The 22,708-nt window shown below is 32.0% G+C and overlaps 1 protein-coding gene across 1 annotated transcript in view; it reads left to right on the plus strand.

Annotated features, from left to right (window-relative positions):
* LOC111505412 (trace amine-associated receptor 9) overlaps positions 1-22,708 on the plus strand; it is a 466,598-nt gene that overhangs the window by 424,684 nt on the left and 19,206 nt on the right. Inside the window, exon 6 of the mRNA XM_074171620.1 lies at positions 20,273-20,527. Coding sequence (XP_074027721.1) covers positions 20,273-20,527 — 255 coding nt within the window. The remainder of the gene's footprint in view (positions 1-20,272; positions 20,528-22,708) is intronic.

Below are 22,708 nucleotides of genomic sequence, written 5' to 3' on the forward strand. Positions count from 1 at the left end.
CTTCTTATGTCATTAACGCCTTCTCAGTTAGAAATCGTAGCACCTTAATATACAAGAAGAATTTTTTGTTGTGAACCATTCAGAATTTTTCCTTCTTCTTGCACCATTAATAATAATAATAAAAATAATAATATTTTATTTAATCATTAGAATGAGCCTAAAAGAATCAATTGGGCAAGTCAGTACATTAATGAAATACAACTATAAAACAGACACATTCATATAACAAGAGTTATTGAAATAAGTGAACAAAGCAGCAAAAATAAAAAATAATACAAAACATTTTTCACTAATGCAGATAAGAAAAAAACGCATCGATTATATAGGGGCTAATTTCAAAAAGCCCCAATATCTCAAACGCGTTCAGACGTAGAGATAAACGTGTTTTGTGTATGTGAAAATATGTTTTGGTACGGGTATTATATTCATGGAAAAATTGCTTTAGTTCGAAAAATTATTTATATTTATGGACGTACAACAAAACTTCCACAATGTAGACAGCAGGTAGAGGCAAAATTTTCAATTATTTATGTTCGTGATGCGTTCGCGATGGTTCTAATAATTTGTGTTATAAAAACATTGTGTGCAGGTGAATCATTACCCCAAATAATAATCCCATAGTTAATTCTATATTGTATCTGTCCATGGTAATATAAAAGTAAACCAGAGTAGTCTAGAATTCTTTTCAAGTTTCCTAATTCAGGAAAATATTTTGCTTCAAAATAGTAGGGAAGAATCATCAGCATACAAACAAGTGACTGACTTTTACAAAAAAGATGGCAACTCATTGATATACAGAAAAAAAAAAGGATTGGCCCCAAAACTGATTCTTGGGGAACACCTTTGTCATTATCCAATTGATCGGGAAAGAAAGTTTCGTTATAATTCTCATTCGAATATTGTATCTTGTAGCCTGGGTATGATTGGAAAGATATGATACGAAACATTCATGCTGAATACCTCTAATACCCATTTTATATAGTTTGACTAGGAGATTTCCATGCTGTACTCAGTCAAAAGCATGGCTGAGGTCACAAATAACCCTTCACATAATTAGAAATCGATGCCTCTATTATTAAACTTGATTTCATTGTTGTAATCCATTCAGAACAAATTGGCTTTCCAACGTTCTCCTCTTCATGTGCCATCAACGCCTTATAAGATATTAGAAATCAAAGTCTCTTATATTCAACCCGATTTAATTGTTTTAACTCATTCAGAACAAATTCACTTTCTAACTTTCTCTTCTTATTCGACTCGCTTTCATTGTTGTAATCAATACAGAACAAAATCACTTTCCCTTCTCCATGCGCCATTAACGCCTTTAGAGATACTAGATATTGAATACTTATTAGAAATCAGAGTCTCTTAAAGTCAACCCGATTTCATTGTTGTGAGCCAATTCGATTTCATGTCGTAATGAATACAGAACAAATTTACTTACTCACCTTCCCCTCCTCATGTGCCATTACCGCCTCCAAAGATATTAAAAATTAGATATTAGATACTAGATATTCAATGTTATAATCCATTCACAACAAATTCACTTTCTAACTTCATCTTTTTATTCGACTCGCTTTCATTGTTGTAATCAATACAGAACAAAATCACTTTTTCTTTTTCATGTGCCATTAACGCCTTCACAGGTACTAGATATTAAATACTTATTAGAAAACATAGTCGCTTATATTCAACATGATTTCATTGTTTTGAGCCAATTCGATTACATTGTTGTAATAATTACAAAACAAATTCACTTTCTGATTGTCTCTTCTTATTCTACTCGATTTCATCGTTTCATTCAATTCAGAACAAATTTACTTTCTTACGTTTCCTTCCTCATGTGCCATTACCGCCTTTAAAGATATTAAAAATTAGATATTAGAAATATTAGTCTCTTATATTCAACCCGATTTCATTGTTGTAATCCATTTAGATCAAATTTACTTTTTAACTTTTTCTTCTCATTCGACTCGATTTCATTGTTGTAATCAATACTGAACAAAATCACTTTCTTACTTTCTCTTCTTCATGGGCCATTTACGCCTTCAAGATATCAGATATTAGAAATCAGAGTCTCTTATATTCAACCCTATTTCAATGTTATAATCCGTTCAGAACAAATTCACTTTCGAACTTTATCTTTTTATTCAACTCGCTTTCATTGTTGTAATCAATACAGAACAAAATCACTTTTTCTTTTTCATGCGCCATTAACGCCTTTGAAGGTACTAGATATTAAATACTTATTAGAAATCATAGTCTCTTATATTCAACCCGATTTCATTGTTGCGAGCCAATTCGATTTTATTGTTGTAATAAATACAAAACAAATTCACTTTCTGACTTTCTCTTCTTATTCTACTCGATTTCATTGTTTTATTCAATTCAGAACAAATTTACTTTCTTACTTCCCCTTCCTCATGTGCCATTACCGCCTTTAAAGATATTAAAAATTAAATATTGGAAATTAGAGTCTCTTATATTCAACCTGATTTCATTGTTGTAATCCATTTAGAGCCAATTTACTTTTTAACTTTTTCTTTTTATTCAACCCGATTTCAATGTTGTAATCCATTTGGAGCAAATTTACTTTCTAAATTTTTCTCCTTATATAACCCGATTCCATTGTTGTAATCAATTCAGAACAAATTCACTTCCCAACTTTCTCTTCTTATTCGACTCGATATCATTGTTGCAATCAATAAAGAACAAAATCACTTTCAAAATCACTCTCTTACTTTCTCTTCTGCATGTGCCATTAACGTCTTTCAATTATAATTATTATAATAGACGCCTCTAACATTCAACTCGATTTCATTGTTTTAATCCTTTCAGAAGAAATTCACTTTGTGAATTTCCCTTTCTCATTCAACTTGATTTCATTATTGTATCAATAACATTCCCTGACTCATTGTTGTGATCAGATTTCATTATTGTAATCAATTCAGAACAAATTCACTTTCTAACCCTCTTTTCTTCTTGCGCCACTAATACCATTTGAGATCAGAAATCCGATCTTCTTATATTCAACCCGATTTCATTGTTGTTATCAATTCAGAAAAAAATTACTTTTTTTGCACCATCAGCGTCTTTTCAGATAATTGATAAGGGAACTTTTAATATTCAACTCTAATTCATTGTTGTAATCCAATCAGAACAATTTTACCTTCTACTTTTCCTGCTTCTTGTGCCTTTCAGATATTAGAAATCGGATCCTCAAATAGTCAACTTGAATGGGCTTGTTTCATGCTATGGAAAATGATACTGGTTTGCTTATAGACTGATCGAGTTAGGGGTATATTATACTTATCAAGCCTAATCGGTCCCAAAATCTCTTTATATTTGCAGAAAAAAAAATTCGAAAAGCAAGAATTCAAATTGGCCGCGTGTCTGTTGACCAATAAAATTAATCGTGTCTAGAGTGGAGTTGCCAAGTGTATTGGTTTTTAATATCACAGATCTGATGATCCAATTTGACAGAGGCCATTTTTGTTGTTATTGTTGTCAACTCGGTGTGAATACAACTGTTACAATTATATAATTTCAGAACGTTTTTTTGTAAAAGGTAGGTCTAGTTTGCTGCATATCTATTCCGTGTCATTAGTTTACATTCCGAAAAATATTTTTTCAGGTTATTTTTTGATTGATATGTTCTGGAGTAATTCTACATTTCACTGTACATATTTTTGCTTCTCTTTTCAATCACCATACTGCTCCTTGGCCGAGATAAAATAAAAATGAAATCAAAACTTTCCATCCTTCGATAAAAGACAAAGTCTAAAATGAATGTCATATAAATAAAAGGGACCTACTAAATATACCACCTACCGTTTCAATTTTTCATTTTTCATTTCGGTACCAGAGCATTGCAAATTTCTCAAGTAAAATTCATCGCTCATTTCAAAATCGACTCTTGGTAAGTTGTCAGGAGTCAGCTTTAACAAAACTAGGCTCAACATTCATTTTGAAATTATTTTAACAAAAGTACGAAGTTTGTGGAAACCATTGACATTAGAAAGTACTAATTGTCGCATACACTACAGAGGGCGCTGGCTGACTGGATGACAATATGGCTAATATACCAGTGACGTTCAATTTCTCATTTTTAATTAGGGTTCATAAGCATTCGAAAACCATTTGAAGATACAGCTCGTTTAATTCTCTTTATAATTATATTTAGATATAACTTGTACTATATCAGTTATCAAGGCAATTATTATTGTTCATTTTTATGCTTAATTCATGGATTCGAGCGATCTTACTATTGTATATTCATTTGTTTGCTGGCTTTAATCTTTAAAAAAATGAATGAATAATTACAGAAAATTTTAATTGATCGTTCATTTTCTCAAGAAAATGGAGTACCCATATCACAATTTATTGGTTTATTCGGCATTGAAAATGTATGTCATATCGGATCCTTTCTGTTTGTTTCTGCAACTTTGACTTTCAAATTTTTCTTAGTTGACAGCTAGCATAGGAACAATTCGTTTTTTCGTCGAGTTTAGTTTGTGTATGTTTTGAAAGTGTTTTAGAGATATATTTGAATATCGATGTGGTGCATCTTTGTGCTGATTTCAATTGTGCGGAAAAGCACAAGAAAACAGAAAGCGCATTGGTTTATAAGTGAGTTATTTCATATAATGAGTTTAGGTTCCCGAAGGATAGAAAAGAAAGAACTACAATCCTTCTACTCTTTCAAGACTTTATAGAAATCATTTAAAAAGTGACTATAAATGAAAGGGGAACGAAAATATTGAATTTGATGACAGAGTTTTTTATTTCAACTTCAAGTATTCTCCACAGAAAGTATTATCTGGAGTTAATCCTGTTACTGAGAGTATGAAACAAAATTAATTGAATTTTTTCATATGAATAATGATATTATTTTCTCAGAAGCTTTTGTTGGATCATTTCGAATACAATCAATTCTGTCTATAATTGACCTCATTCAACCTTCCTCTCAAGTTTTGGAAGATTGAACACATTACCCAAGCGAGCCTATAAGGCTTGAATTTAGCTATATCAGAAAGAGGTATGTATAGAAATCGTTTTTATTTATAATAAATTGCAGTTGTACAAATTGAGGATTGTAGAATAAATTGAATATTTGAAATGATTCAATACACTTCGCTATATTTTTTTATTTTCATAACTGTTATTAAATAATGCATCAAATCATAGTTTAGGTAAATATTTTGTGATCTATCAACTTTGTATACCGATTTTAGATATAAAACTTATATGATTTTCCGTGTACATTTTATTCCATGTGGATAATTTTTCAATAATTGAAACGTTAACGGGTTCATATACACTTCCATAATTAAATTGATATTTATAGACTTCGTAAATTTTACGATTTGGCAATGTTGATTATTTCTATTGTTCCTATTGGTCAATCGAACAAGAAGCGGGAATAGGGGCGTGACCTACCACATTCGATTTTTAGTAATTAATTACGGGAAAACTACGGCACTTAGAGAGATGCAACAAAGTCCACTGTTTTTCAATTTAAAATTTCTATCAAGTGAACTATAAATCAAAAATTAAGAAACATGCCCATTCGTTGTTACAATCCGTTCCGAACAAATTTTTGTTGCTTACCTACTTGGAAAGTACCCACCAGGAAAGTACCAGTAGAAAATATGGTACTGTTTTGGGATATACCAAGCAGTTCAGGACTCATGACCAAAATGAATTGTTTAATCAATCGTCCTCTTCTTCGAAAAATATTTTGGTGTTTTTTCAAAATAGATCGTTTTTTTTATACTGAGTTAATCTTTCAATTTTGAAAATTCCATCCATGCTGACAACTGTTTTTGGAAAACCTTATTTAAAGATGTGTATTTTCGAGTTTCAATTCACTCAATATGGAAAATATTTTCGTCGAAATTCATTTTGATATCAAGAATATTATATTTTCAAAACATCTTCATAACAAAACAAACTTTTCAAAAGAATTTTCATTACATTTAGGAACGAATGCGTATATCCAAGTCATTTGAAGTTATTCTAAACAAATTAATTTTATGGTACAAGTATTCCAGGAATATACCGAATCATCTTTTTCTTAGATTTTGTATCAGGTGGGCTGAAATGGACGATAAACAATAACGAAATGATAATTCTTAGCAGTATTTGGAGTAGTTTCACCATGAAAAACTCGAATTTATGCGTTGATTTATGACAATAGATGGAACTTGGCTCCATTCTTTCACACCAGAATCAAAACGATCGTCATCTGAGTGGACTCCACGTGGTGAACCAACTTGAAAGTGTGGAAAGATGCAGCAGTCGGTAGGTCAGATTATGGTATCAGTATTTTGGGATGCTCATGGTATAATATTGATCGACTATCTTGAAAAGAGAAAAACCATCAACAGCGATTATTAAATAGTATCATTGACTCGTTTGGTGGATGTATTCGCAAAAAAAACATCTCCTTTTGAAGAAAAAGAAAGTGGTATTTCATCAAGGCAATGCATCAAGTCACATATCAATGAAAACGATAGCAAAATTGCATGAAATGGGCATCGAATTGCATCCTCATCCATCGTATTCTCCAGATCTGACCCCCAGTGACTTTTGTATAACCGCTATAAACGTTGTATCGATTTTAGAGGCAACTATATTGGATAATTGAATTGAATTTCATCAATTGTTTTTTTCTATGTTAGCATACAACTTTTCACTCCACATCAAAAGTAGCAGGGTGTAAAGCCTAGTGAATACAAACGATATCATTTTAATTCTTGTCGACTACCTTCCTGATGGTATATTTTCGAAGTTTCGCTACTCTCACTGGTTACCACAAATTTGAAATACCAAGGACGCCTACTTATCATGATAACGAGACAAGAGACTAGAGTCTACCATCTCTCGTCCATAGAACCAGTATTCATGTCAAGACGTGGGAAAAGTTTTTTCTTGACCAGTCAAAACAAAACAGGAGAAAGCATTTTCTTGTCTTGCGTCGACAAAGAGCAACGCAAGAGACTCATTGAGAGAAATGGTATTTTTGTCAAGAAGAGAGAACAATTTTCTCTAGACTAGTCAAGACAAGACGATAAAAAACATTATTTAATCTTGTTTCAACAAGACGCAATATTTATACCTATATGACCTGAAGATGCTTACTTGGTTAGCGGAATGTGACAATCAGTATTTTCGTTTTGGTGTGGCAAAAGTGTTTATAATAAAATATTCTTCTTGTTTTTTTCCAACAAACATTTGACGTGATTTCTCAGATTGACAAGGACAAATAGACAAAAATTTTGAGCATCATTGTACTGCATTATATTGCTTCAATCATTCACAATTTTCTCATAGTATTGATTGAATTTGAATATCAAATCTTATATCAAATAAGTTTCTCAACTGAAAGTATTGGATTTCGATTAATTACTTTCTCAGCCAGGGAGCATTGAAATTCGACACGTTTCATCTAATTGGAATTTCGAATGGATTGAATGAGCCAAATGTGTCTGTGTAATCGAGATAGATTAATTCTAAAGAAGTTTATTTCAATTTACGAAACAGTTGTCAGGTATTGGCGGTTGCTTCGCCGCAAGTTCAGTCGGTCATCAGTTTATATCTACTTCGAATGAAATGATTTTTCGAACCAAATATTCATCAGAAGGAATGATAAATTGATCAAAAACTTTGTTGATCAAATATGGAAAGTTGGCAGCGTTGTTTACAAAGGACTCCCTATTTTCTGAACCATCGATCAGTCACTCGGTATGACGAACCAGGCTGAAACTTCCCCACACATAAAAAAATACTTTTTGCACAAACCCAACTCCAGTGAGTGGGCTCAAAGCACCAAGATTCAATATCAAAGTGAAATTAATCTGTTTTCTCTGGTTAATGTCTCGTTTTCAAATGTTCATCAGTGTCTTGGAGACTTAATTTCGACTATATATTTTATGTGTCAAATCACACATTCACAATAAAATAAGTAAAAAGAAATATATGTAAAATAGTTTTATTGAAAAAAGAATAATGAAGCAGATAATGTACTGAAAACTAAAAAATAATTCGGAAGATCTTAAGTCACACTACTCTCTTCGGCATTCTATGGTATTGATCAAATAAACAAATAATAAAATCGTTGGGCCTAGCATAAGCTGAGTAAATATGTAAATACTTCGCCCAACGATCTTGTTTTTTTTTATCTAATCAATACCTTAGACTGCTGCCTGAGACCATGCAAACAATTTTTTAGCTTTTAATCCATCTATATCATTATTTTCTTTTTTTTTCAATAAAACCGTTTTTCATGAAATATTTTTTTACCCAATTTATTTTTTAGCTTTCACTACATTATCAACATTATTATCCTCCTTTCTTTTCAACACAACCTTTCAACATTTTTTTTATTGTATTTTCAAGTTTTTAGCTTCTAATTTTCATCCAGCCCAATACCATTTAGTTCTCGGCACGTTTCAACATTTTACCTCAACTTGGGTGGTGTATGGCTAATGACGTATCATTTTTAACTACCCTAAACCAACACAGTTCTCGACACGACACAAAATCTTGACTTGGGTGGGAGATAAATGCTTGTATCCCGATTCTGAATTGACAAAGTTCTTTGTTTAGATTATATCGAATTTGCATCCTTTTCATAGTGCAGTACTATTCTACTAGTCAAACCTTGTCATTTGATACCCATATACAATGATACACAATTTATTGAATTGTATTGTCATCAAAAATAAATGTGTGTTCCAAATATCAGATCAATCTATCAATAGAAAAAATGTGGTTCAACACTTTTATAAAGAGGTATACTAGAAGAGATGTTCAATTCAAGCGAAGTAGCCTCTAACTGAATGTACGATATGGTTCCATTTAATAAATTTCCCAAAACAAATATTGATGGCTTTTATGAACAACATTGTCTGGAAACCAGTTATTTCATGAAAATGCGTTCATCTTTTTTTGACTCAGTCATCTAGAAAGCTCAGATGAGTTGAAAAACTCCAAACAGTTTCATTATAAAAGACAATATTTTCCAAATACTCCAGAAATGATAAACATGTCTCTGTAGTTTTTACAAAAGATACTAAATATATGAAGTTTGCATTTTGTCCATTCACATAAATATTAAATCAACTAAAAGAACAATTCTTCCAGGCCAGTCTCAACTCCCTACACTGTAGATTAATGGATAGATACCTATTAAAAAACAACTACTCCCCTGGGTTATACCACGAAGGGCGTTGGATTATATCCGACAGGGGTCAGTGCAGGATCCTTCACTGAAAGTATTCTTTCATATGCTGTTGGCGATCTATATGCGCTACAACCAATTACATCTATTGTCAACTTGATTATGAAATCTGATGTATTTCCATCAAAACTAAAAATTGCAAAGATAATTCTGGTCTTTAAAAGTGGTGATATCAATCTTCCTTCAAACTACAGACCAATTGCACTACTTCCAGTAATTGCAAAAATTGTAGAAAAAATAATGGCAATAAGAATGATGAATTATTCAGAGTATACAAATATCTTGACAGATATACAGTTTGGATTCAGGAAAGGAAGAAGCACGTCGAAAGCAGTGCTCGAATTAGTTGACTTCATAACTGAAGGTTTCTATAACACAGAATCAACACTTGGCATATTCCTCGATCAGAGCAAGGCGTTCTACTGCGTCTCTACTGACATTTTATTGGAAAAACTGAGATACTTTGGATTTGTAGGCATAGCACACAATCTGCTAGCATCATATCTAAATGAGAGAAAGCAATGTGTATCATATAATGAAGAACTCAGTAGCTTACAAACGAATGTTGTCCCACAAGGTAGCGTGTGTAGGCCACTACTTTTCTTGATTTCAATTAATGACCTGCCAAATTCAATGACAAAATTTACAATACTATTCGCCGATGACACTTCCTTTGCCATTCGGAAAAAAATATTGGAGAGTCATCAGATAGAAAAGCGAGTTATTCAGGAAGCTACGGACTGGTTTAATGTGAGCTTGTCTCATAATCTCTTAAATAATATGAAATGTTTCGGTATAACCATTGATTCAAAGTTAACTTGGAAACCCCATATTGACAAACTAGCAAAAAATCTATCATGCAAGGTATGTGTAATCAGGCAGATAAAAAATAAAGTCCTTAATGAAGCTGCCCATACCGCTTATCATGTAATGTTTCATAGTTCCTTAATTTATGGATTGATAAACCGGGGCACATCTGTTCATATCTTGAGATTATTTTAAATTCAAAAAAGAGCAATCAGAGCATTACCTGGAATAGGTTAAATGAAGAGCTGTGAGAATTGGTTTATTAAGTTCAATATATTAACTATGACATCATGGTAACGAGGTAAGACCTCGTTAGTCCTTGGGGGCGACAGCTGATTAACGGAAAAACAGATTTTAAATAGATTTTTCAAACGGAAGTGTAATATACGGCAATTTGATACACATTTAGGAAGATTCAAAAAAGTTCACTACAAAGGGTAACAACCATTCATATAATACTAGGAACAAGGATAACATCAGAGCTCCAAGCCAAATACTAGAAATAACAAGAAGCTGTAACTCATATATATCATTGTACAACTCACTGCCCCAAAAAATGAAAAATGTAACCCTAGCTAATTTCAAACGGAAACTGAAAAAACATCTCGCAGAGAATGCTTACTACGATGCGTCTGACTTCAGCTTTACAGAGTGACTATCGTCAATGTAGGCACTGTCTCCATATGTCTTTATTTTTACATTTTTATTTTTACATTTATATATTTATTTACTTTATTCTGTGCTTGTATCATATGCAATTTGTATGTACCACCTACTCCTTTTCGGTAATTTCAATTGTAATTTACATTTATATTATACTTTATTGACTTGTCATAGCACTGAGGTGTAATAACTTGACCAATAAAAAATCTGATCTTATCTAATCTATAACTGCCGCAATAGATTTTCAATTATTGGAACACACTTGCAGACCGGTTTCGGGCTGTTTCGCCACTCGTCAGTGCAAGGTAGTGTCTATCATCATCATGAAGTCTATGATTTACGATAATTGAAAATCAAATTCCTTCAGAGTATCATTCCTCGTACTAGGCTAAAGCGGACAACAAACAACAGGTTCGTCATCGCTCCATCTGCCAGTGAACGAGGTAACCAACCACATATCCGAAATTTTCCCAGTTCCTCTTTTAAGGAAAGAAAACTTTTCACATATAATAGGTGGGCATACTTGAACACTGGCTATAAATCAAATCATCTAAAAGAACAATTCGTTCAGGCCAGTCTCAACTCTCTACACTGAAGGTTAATGGACTGACACCTATCAAAAAACAACTACTCACTAGCCTTCAACAGTGATTTGACATGTCGTGATATATTTTTCAAATAAAGTTTGTGGGTGTGAGGTGTAGTTTATGAAATTACTATGGATCTTCTTTAAGTAACGGCTGAATCAATCAGAAAAATATTGTATTTTACTTTCCATAAATTGAAATAGGGAAGGATATGCGATAAAAATGAAAAGTCACTGTACTGACTAAGGCTCACCAGCAAAATACATCATTTCATTTAAACCCATCCAAACTGCAAACGCGTTCAGGAGCATTTCCTTTGATGTCGAAGAAAAAAAACCGACAAGAGGTAGACGCAGCCCGCACTTTTTCCTGAATGGCTTGCGATCGTAAGCCTGTTTCAAACACGTTCGCCATTCGTAGTCTGATTGCCCTTCCGTTTGTTCTCTGTTCGTTTCTCGGCTTGATATTCAAGTGTGTAACCAGCTTCATGCAACTCAAAAAGATACTATTCATAGGAACGCTACACTACGTAATATATGAATGTATAAACTCTTTATCATTCACATAAGATTCAACATGCCAGTTTTCCTTTTCAACTTGAAATGTATTACAATTTCCCAACTATACTCTTCATTATATTTCTTCAGATTAACAGGAGTATGAATGTTTGAAGTACAAATTGAAATGGCAAAAGCGTTTTCATGTAAAAGTAGTTGTTTGAAAGTATTTTGTCTTTCGTGCAGTTCAATATTTATATGAAAGTAGTTGTTTCAAGAAGGCTTATTTTCCAGTTTGTGTCAGAAAGTGTCTCATTAACATGATCTACACATCTTTGTAAAGAGTTTATTTTGGAATTAATTGCTTTCTTCCCACATCCTTTTGTATAAAGATGGAGAAGTGGAATGCCAAAACATTTTTTCAAGAAAATCAAAATAATGTATCGATTGAAAGAGTAAGTATACATGAAATTAAAACATTTGAAAATTACTATAGTGTATCTAGAAATGTTTCAAGAATGCGAACATACCGGTACATCAAAGGAAGCAACATAGTCGTCTCAAGCAAGTGGCACTGCAATTCAACCACAAAGTCACTGAGATATTCCTACTCGCCATGTCCCTTCAGGACGCCGCTAAGGAGCCATTGAAATATAGGGACTAGCGGCAAATAACATCAAATGAGGCGGCCGACAGTGTTCATCATATTGCGTTAAATATAGTATTAATAGGCGTCGCACTGGAGGTAATAATAAAATTTTTCCAATGGTATATTCTGTATGATGCGAAGTTAATTGTGATATCGTGAAAATTAGTTTTGTTTAAATGTTTTATTTTGAGAAGGACAATTTACATTTGAAATAGTTTTTATTTAGGACTGTTACCTCCTACAGATCTACAAAATAATCAGAATATCAAATTTGAAAATAAATATAAATGTGGAAAGAGCAAAAAATCACTGCATTTGATGGATTAGCTTTTTGAAAAAAATATCTAATTTGTCAGTTCATAAAATTTTTTGGGAAAGAAAGTTTTTGGCTTTCTACTACTCCATCTGATACAAAAAAATGGATGAGAGAATCTTCCAAAGAAAGGAAGGATTATTCAATTTGAAAATAGGTAACTCTATACATGGATGTGTAGATCATGCAAAGAAGTAACTTTCAGACACAAACTGAAAGAAAGTCCTCCTGAAACAGCTACTTTCATATAAACATTGAATTACACGAAAGAAAAAAATTCTTTCGAAACAAATACTTCTATATGAACACTGAATTATACAGAAGATACTTTTCTCTATTCAATTTGTATATCAAACATTCGTGGAGGAATAAGAATCAGATATCATTCACATGAGTTCTACTTTGAATGAATGGTAATAAATTGTACTCACATGGAACACTGTCACCCTAACTGGTATACACGTGTTTCGCCTTAAGACACTTGCCCTAAGGCTCTTCAGTACCAAATTGGATAACATTATAGAAAATACACACACTTCATTCATGAATTACGATTTTGAATGTCACGGAATAAGCTTGATCTGCTTATGTCATCGATGACATCGTAATGACATAAGCAGATCAAGCTTATTCCGTGACATTCAAAATCGTAATTCATGAATGAAGTGTGTGTATTTTCTATAATGTTATCCAATTTGGTACTGAAGAGCCTTAGGGCAAGTGTCTTAAGGCGAAACACGTGTATACCAGTTAGGGTGACAGTGTTCCATGTGAGTACAATTTATTACCATTCATTCAAAGTAGAACTCATGTGAATGATATCTGATTCTTATTCCTCCACGAATGTTTGATATACAAACTGAATAGAGAAAAGTATCTTCTGTATAATTCAGTGTTCATATAGAAGTATTTGTTTCGAAAGAATTTTTTTCTTTCGTGTAATTCAATGTTTATATGAAAGTAGCTGTTTCAGGAGGACTTTCTTTCAGTTTGTGTCTGAAAGTTACTTCTTTGCATGATCTACACATCCATGTATAGAGTTACTTATTTTCAAATTGAATAATCCTTCCTTTCTTTGGAAGATTTTCTCATCCATTTTTTTGTATCAGATGGAGTAGTAGAAAGCCAAAAACTTTCTTTCCCAAAAATTAATCACTCCTAAAAATATAACCCTTTCAAATCATAAAATTTTTCATAATAAAATAAATATGTATCATCTGGTGACGTTTTAAAGACTATACATTTTATTTATCCAACCTATTTAAATCAAAACATTATAATTTACAGTTGTGATTCATCTTGTAATGTAAATCAATTTGATATTATCAGTATTGACCCTAATAATATCAAATCGAACCAAGGTTTCATAATGGAGATGGATAAAGTCCTGGAAACGTCACCAGATAAGTATACAAATAGAATATGTTTCCGCGGTTATAAATTTGAACATCTGACTTTCGGGTTGAACCGCGCTCAAAGTTTTGCATTGTTCGACGTTTCGGTTTCTACTTTGAAGCCATTTTCAAGAAGTAAAGCGGTATGGCTGTACCGAGAGACATACTTTAGAGTTTTGGTGTTCTGGTCTTGCCAAAGCTTCAAGGCGGTATGACCCTCATTGATCCATGTTTCATCCAAGTAAAACTATCTTGAATAGTTTTTTCTACATTCTACAATCTATAATTTTTCTATTAACACCCTCTTCCTATATTGTTTTCCAAAAGTGAAGTTCAGCTTTTGTAATATCTTCCATATTCTAGTTCTTCTTAGTCTTCACGAATAACTGACAAAACTTTATTCAATGTAGGAATTTCGTTTTTTATGTGAAAGGAGTGTACTGTTCTCCTAAAAGGATTCTTAACTTCTTCGTCGGTAACCAAACACTTTCTGCCAGTAGATACTTTCCGCTCCAAAAAGCGGTTGTTTTCCTTAGGTTTCTTAGGAATTCTGAAAATTGTCGTTCTATTGACACCGGTCATACATAAACTTGGTCACTAAGACTAAGACGAACCTCTCTACCATGGCCTTTGAACTCCCAACAGAAAATAAAGTAATATTTTCTTCCAATGGAAAAATCCAAGTCGGCCCTATTGCTGGGTGCAGGGTATCTGTTGAGGGTATAATTCAAAGGAATATCTATTTATACCGCCTTACAGAAACAATGTTTTTTCAACCCCCTTCAACTTAATACTTATTTGTTGAAAAATGTCTCGGTTACTACTCGATATATTTTCACATTTGCTGAAGTTAATTTGTTATTATACTTGTTATGAATGAGACTTTTCATGAATACATTTTGTATATTTATTTATTCACTTCGTTGGTAGTAAATGATTTAAATGCAGTACGTCCCAAAGTATGCACCATATGGAAAATGTATTTATTAGGGGTTTTTCGACAAAATGTTATTCTTGATAAAAGTTTGTGCATCCCCTAAAACTAAACATGCACTAACAAAACACAGTAAAACACACATAATATACGAGGAGCCTTCAAATATTTGATTTTGAGACAAGAGTACAAGTTACTCTTATTTTGAAAAATCTTGGAAAATGTTATTTCAAAAAGTTATTCAGTATTGAAAGATACATCTAGATTTGAAGTCATGGCCATCTAAATGGAGTTTTATTTTTTTTAAATGTGGACATACGTAAAAAAAAATAAAACGATAAATGGCATCCTGTATACGATGGTTTATTTCAAAAGCCTGTAATATTATGAATTACACAACTGTGGTGTTAACCATGATCAATTTTTTTGAAGAGTAAAATTATTTTCAAGTTTTTGGTGTAGTTATTTTTATTTTTTGTTAACACCGAGAATTTCTCAAAATTATACAGTATTGAAACAAAAACTCAATATTCAATAATATCAAATCACAAAACATCAAAATATAACGGGTATTTCAGAACAAACTCATTGATTTTCTGGAGAGTTTCTTGTCCAAAATAATTCTCCAAAATAATCTCCAGAAAATCAATGAGTTTGTTCCAAAATACCTATTTCATTTTCATGTTTTGTGATTTAATATTATTGAATACCAAGTTCTTGCTACGATATTGTACAATTTCGAGTAATTTTCCGTGTTAACAAAAAATTAAAATAACTTCGCACCAAAAACGTTGAAAATTATTTTACTCTTCAAAAAAATTGACCATGGTTAACAACATAGTTGTGTAATTTGTAATATTCCAGTCTTTTAAAAATAAACCGTCATATACAAAATAATGTACGGAAGCGCAGAAGGGCCACATATTTTTATTATTTGTTTCTTGGAAATTACGACTTTAAATCTCGAAATTTCGACTTTTATCTCGGAATTTCGACTTTAATCTCGAAATTTCGACTTTAAACTCGAAATTTCGACTTTAAACTCGAAATTTCGACTTTAATCTCGAAATTTCGACTTTAAACTCGAAATTTCGACTTTAAACTCGAAATTTCGACTTTAATCTCGAAATTTCGACTTTAATCTCGAAATTTCGACTTTAATCTCGAAATTTCGACTTTAAACTCGTAATTCCGAAATTACGACTTCAAACTCGAAATGTCGACTTTTTTTTCTGTATTGCGATGGTGAACCACCCAATAAATTTCACTAGTTTGGACTTCCATTGTCTACTATATAAAATTATTTGAAATCCCTGAAACAAATAAAACAGAATAATTAAAAAAGAATAGTTGAAAATAACAATTATATTAAGCAACAATAAACCTGAAATGAAATGATAGTGAAATAACCTACAAGTAAAAATATAATAATTGAATAAATAAAAATTAAAGGAATGAAAAAAGGAAATAATAAAAAAGTGTAGAGATTCCAAGTCACGTTAGTTCACGACGTTTCGATTGTTGGTATCTACAATCGTCTTCGGGTGATGACTGGACTGATTCCTCCGAGAGATGACTATTTTATAGATCGTTGAAATACTTTCACTTTCTCTACTTTCCATTTTCCGCTTCACTGATTCCGTGAGAGATGACCGTTTTGGAGGGAGTTGGTCATTTCAACGACCTATAAAATAGTCATCTCTCGCAGGAATCAGTCCAGTCATCACCCGAAGACGATTGTAGATACCAACAATCGAAACGTCGTGAACTAACGTGACTTGGAATCTCTACACTTTTTTATTTTTTTATTATTTCTTTTTTCATTCCTTTAATTTTTATTTATTCAATTATTATATTTTTACTTGTAGGTTATTTCACTATCATTTCATTTCAGGTTTATTGTTGCTTAATATAATTGTTATTTTCAACTATTCTTTTTTAATTATTCTTTTTTACTTGTTTCAGGGATTTCAAATAATTTTATATAGTAGACAATGGAAGTCCGAACTAGTGAAATTTATTGGGTGGTTCACCATCGCAATACAGAAAAAAAAGTCGACATTTCGAGTTTGAAGTCGTAATTTCGGAATTACGAGTTTAAAGTCGAAATTTCGAGTTTAAAGTCGAAATTTCGAGATTAAAGTCGAAATTTCGAGTTTAAAGTCGAAATTTCGAGTTTAAAGTCGAAATTTCGAGATTAAAGTCGAAATTTCGAGTTTAAAGTCGAAATTTCGAGTTTAAAGTCGAAATTTCGAGATTAAAGTCGAAATTTCGAGTTTAAAGTCGAAATTTCGAGTTTAAAGTCGAAATTTCGAGATTAAAGTCGAAATTTCGAGATAAAAGTCGAAATTTCGAGATTGAAAGTCGTAATTTCCAAGAAAACAAATAATAAAAATATGTGGCCCTTCTGCGCTTCCGTAATAATGTCTAGTTGTTTCGGCAAATTTTCTTTTTTCGTAGTCCCCATTAAAAAAATCAGTAAAAAAATAAAACTCCACTTTTATGGCCATGACTTCATGAGTCAAGATGTATTTCTTGACTCAGAAAATGAAAAATTAAAACTCTGCTATACTTTGCCAAGCTTTCGCTTCTAATGGGAAGCTTCTTCAGGGCCTATAATTTATTGAGTTATTGTGGATTTTTTTGCCGTTGAATAACATTACAAATCATACTTACAGTAAAAATGAGTGAAAAACAATGAATTCAACATATACATTTACGAAAGAAAGTTAAACATGTATGGAATTTTTTTGGTTTGACAAATGTCATACCTTCACATGTCACATGTCATTTTTCAATTGGCATGATGTTTTGATAATTTTTTACTCTAAAACTGAAAAGGTCAAATTGGACTAGGATCATGTTTGGAAATGGACCAGTATTTTGTTCTGCGTATGATTTTTTTTTGATATCAGGTCCAATTTTGTGGAAGAAATGATTTTTTTTCCATAAACAGTTGTCGCTCAATACAAACGATATTCTTCGGAAATATGAACTTCTGCAAGTTTGGAATCGATGAGATCTCATGTGTTGAAATATTTTTAGATAGATAGATAGATATATAATTTTATTAATCTCCATGAATCATTTTCACGACATTAGATAACTCCAGTGGTAGTCATAAAGATAAGATATATATAATGTTTGAATAGTCAGGTATTTACACATAACATTAAGTAATTGATGGAGCATAAAATATACAAATATAACTATAGAGTTGGATGCCAACTATTCACAAAACTTGTTACAGATATAAAATAAAATATACATATAAAACATATTGAAAGTGTACAAAATTTGTCGATAGGTCGTTGAATGTAGTTCTAATATTCAACGCAATGTATTCAGTAAGTAAATAAAAGGAGTGATGCAGCAAACATTTCTTTAGGTCGAATTTGACAATTTTCAAATTTTTTGTTACTTCTGAGCATTCAGGAGGCAGGTTATAAAAGACGCCTCCAGCATACAGGGAAGATTTTGTGTACCGTGTTTTGTTGAATTGATTTAGGTGTATGTTATTTTTATATCTAGTATCGTGCCCGTGAAGATCGCTATTTTTTGTAAATTTATCTTTATTTTCAAATGTATAAAATGTTTTTCACATATGTTATCAATTTTGTTGTTGAAGGTTAATTTTTAATCCAGCTACATGCCAAGTAATTTCTTGCTTTCTCGTGCTAAGATATCAGTGTGACCTAAGTTGAACTTCATGTTGTTGAAGTGATTTTGAGGACTACTGAATTGGATGAGAACCATTTTTTCCATATTATTAATGAGATGATTTCTCTCACACCATTGAGTGAAGTTCTTCACTACTAGTTGTAATTTATAAAACGAGATACCTGCTACCGTCTGTCACTGATTATTCTCCAAACGATAAAATGGTGATGAGAGACATATCTGAAAATCAATTTTTCAATATCAAGCTTTCACAAAATTCCTACAATTTCTGCAAACCGTCTCTTGCCAAACCTCCTCCAATTTCCGATACATCGTGGTTACTAAACCGATTTCAGTTTTCTTTAATGAGTCCTTTAATTACCATCGAGTTTGATGGGAACGTTTCTAATTCGTATTTTCCGAGATTTTCACAGGAAGCGTTCCCTGGAGATGCGTCACGACGAAGCTGTTGCTTCCGGTGGAGCGGTATCTGGAAGATTATTGAGTTTTCCCTTCGACTCGACTGCCATCCGAATGAGCGATGAAATAGGAATAGTTTCAAGAGAGAGGTTTGAAAAGAAGGCAGGACCGTTTAGCATGAATTATTCTTGTTTGAAGCAAATCGAATGGAAATTGCATATTAAAATTAAAAGAAAATAGGTCGAGTTGAGTGAGTTGACAATAAGGTGAACACATAATTCTCAAAGGATACTATGCGGAAATCAAAAATCATATACGAAAATTTGATAGAAAAGGTTCAATCCAGAAGGATATAAAATGTTCAATACCTACCATCCGATGATCATTCCATATTCCATAAATGAAAAACCCATGCAAATTCTGGCTGGTGAAATTCTTGTGGAGATTCATTTAGCAAATTGAAAATTGTGACATTGGCCTCATTATTGGAGTAGACAACTCTCATCGATATTTATAGGAAAGCACTTCAACTTTCTAAACAACACAACAATTTCGTAAGAATTTAAAAATTCAAACTAGTTAAATCACAACAAAATTCTATTAATACTCAGTTATTCAACATGCTACCCTAGCATTTTGAAAAGTGTAATACGCTTGACTTCAAAAACCTTTAGTGAAGATTCTCCCAAATTATAGCTTCTACTTTGTGGACGAATAACTGAACTTGGCTCATAATTACCATTTTAGTTAATAATGAAACATGCTCGGCGCAAGTTCGCACTTGATTATGTTTCCTCATATTTTATTGTTTATTTGTGATGTATATGACTTAGTACAGATCTATTTCACATAAAATATCGAAAAAAAAAATTGATTCTGATCCTGTTCCATTCGAAGTATTCTTCACAAATTGATCTTTCTCCAGAATATTCCTGATATGGGTCGTACAAAAAATATAGCATTCTTTTCGCGAGAAAGGGCAATTTCTTGCTCGATTTTCCTGTCCTTCATCATTTCCGCTAGCAATGACCACATTTATTTCTCGTTGAATAATATGCTATCACAAGTCCTGAAATAGATGTTGAAGTTATTTATTGATTTTAGCTAGTAACTCAAGAACGGAGACTCAGTACAACAGCTTCAAGAACGATGGCAGCAATGTCTTTGGGATTTATCGTTCTCGTAACACCCTGGACTATTCAAGAAGTGGTGGCAGCTTGCACAGGGTCCCGCGCTCCCGCTTCTCTGGATTTTTTGGCGACCTGGCTGGCTCTAAGCAACAGCTTTTGGAATCCGTTTCTCTACTGGCTTCTGAACAACCATTTCAGAAGAATCAGCAGAGAGCTGTTATTCAGCAGGGTGAGATTGAATTTTACACTCTTCTCAATCTGAAATTTATTACCCAGCATTATTGAACTCAAACAATATGAACAAATCCTTTTTAATGCCAAACTGTAATACTTTCATGGAATACGATCGATACAAGGTCAGACGAAACAAAACCAAATATGATGTAATTGTGTCACTCTTTTGTACCCACTTACAACCCCCCTTTCAGTGCCCAATACATTAGTGGATATCAAACAAGTATTATTGTCAAAAAATCAAATAAATCGCTTCAACAGATGATTTTTTGGGCACCACATGCTTTCTCCCATCACAGAAATACCATTGTGGTATTTCTCTGATGGGAGAATATCGCACTGAACTGAGATATTGATTATCAATAGAAAACATCAAAAACTGCATTATTTTCCATGTTATTTGTGTCTGAGTAAAAACAAAACGTTACGGTTTCCATGAGAAGCTACTTTAATAATTTTTTTTAAGAAATTAAAAGTGATAAGACATAATATCAGAAAATCAAAGTGATTTGTGATTTCTAAAAATACTTTTTTCTGTGACGAGAGAGAAGTTGGACAATTTATCTCTGATGACAGGTAACAAAATGTCACTTTTCATGAAATTACCTTTTTCACCGGTTCCCGTGAAAAAAGTGAGTACTTTTTCACGGATATATATATATATATTATATATATATATATATATATATATATATATATATATATATATATATATATGTATATATATATATATATATGCATACACATCAGTAAAGGTAGAAATAAAATTTTTCAATATTAAATCTTCGTTTTTCCCGTCGCAGAAAAAAATTGTGTATTATACACGGGAAAAATATTAGATTTCAGCTCTCGTTTTTTTGTCACACAACCTCGAGCTACAATCTAATACTTATTTATTCTGAATAATAAATAACTACTTTTATGTGACGTGAGTCATTTTTCATAAAATTACTTTTTTCCCCGAGAGAAAAGTGAGCACTTTTTTCACGGATATATATGCTGTCATCCTCTAAGCAGTATTCTATCTCGTATATATATATATATATATATATATATATATATATATATATATATATATATATATATATATATATTATATATTTTATATATATATATATATATATATATATATATATATATATATATATACAGGGTGTCCCAGGTTTTTGACGATAAACCTTGAGTTGGTGATAGCTGTGGTCATGACTAGCTCATAACAGGAAAAAAGTGTAGGTAAAAGTGTTTTCCTATTCGATATATCGGAAATTTTCTTTTTTTCGAAAATCGGCGACTCGGTTTAGTATTTTCAATGTTAGGTCATAAAAACATGACTCATCCACAGCAAAAAAAAACTATTTTGTATAGCTAAATAATATCCGGAAATAATGTGTGGATCAAGATTTATCGTCAAGAACCGGGACACCCTGTATATATATATATATATATATATATATATATATATATATATATATATATATATATATATATATATATATATATATATATATATATTTATATATATTTATCGTCAAGAACCGGGACACCCTGTATATATATATATATATATATATATATATATATATATATATATATATATATATATATATTTATATCAATATCTGTCATCATCTGGCACTCCTCAAACTGAACTGGTCATCCTGTTGTCTGTCTCTTTATACGGTCAGAGCGTCTTAATTCAGGTATTTCAGGTACTTCAGGTAAATTTGCCTGTAGTTGTTCTGCATCAGGTACTCTTCTTTGTGTTGGATCTTCTCTAGGAATATTGTATGGTTTTGTTTAATATATTGAATGTGAGATCTTGTTGTGTTTTGATTTGTACTTGTTCCTCGATAAGTGATTTATGACTGTTGAATTTATGGATGTTCAAGTTTTCCCAAATGTCCATGCGATTTCCCTTGTTGATTTGTTTTATTAGTTTTATGTTCTCTGGTGGGGGGAAATTATGTTTGTTTTGTATGGCGTGTGTTGCAAGGTTTGATTTATATACTGTTGAATTTATGTATGCCTTTTTGTGCTCATTGTACCTTTGGATCCAAAGGTACAATGAGCACAATTTTTATGAGTAGAACCCAGTGAGAAATGATTTATTGATGTGTCCAACAGGGACTTCCAAACTTTGACAATTGATCACGGCCATCTTATTGACACTACTTCT

This window comes from Leptinotarsa decemlineata, unplaced genomic scaffold (assembly GCF_025532065.1).
Source record: "Leptinotarsa decemlineata unplaced genomic scaffold, Ldec_3_MD MMD2_tig00000026_RagTag_RagTag, whole genome shotgun sequence".
In the NCBI taxonomy this organism is placed as follows: Eukaryota; Metazoa; Arthropoda; class Insecta; order Coleoptera; family Chrysomelidae; genus Leptinotarsa; species Leptinotarsa decemlineata.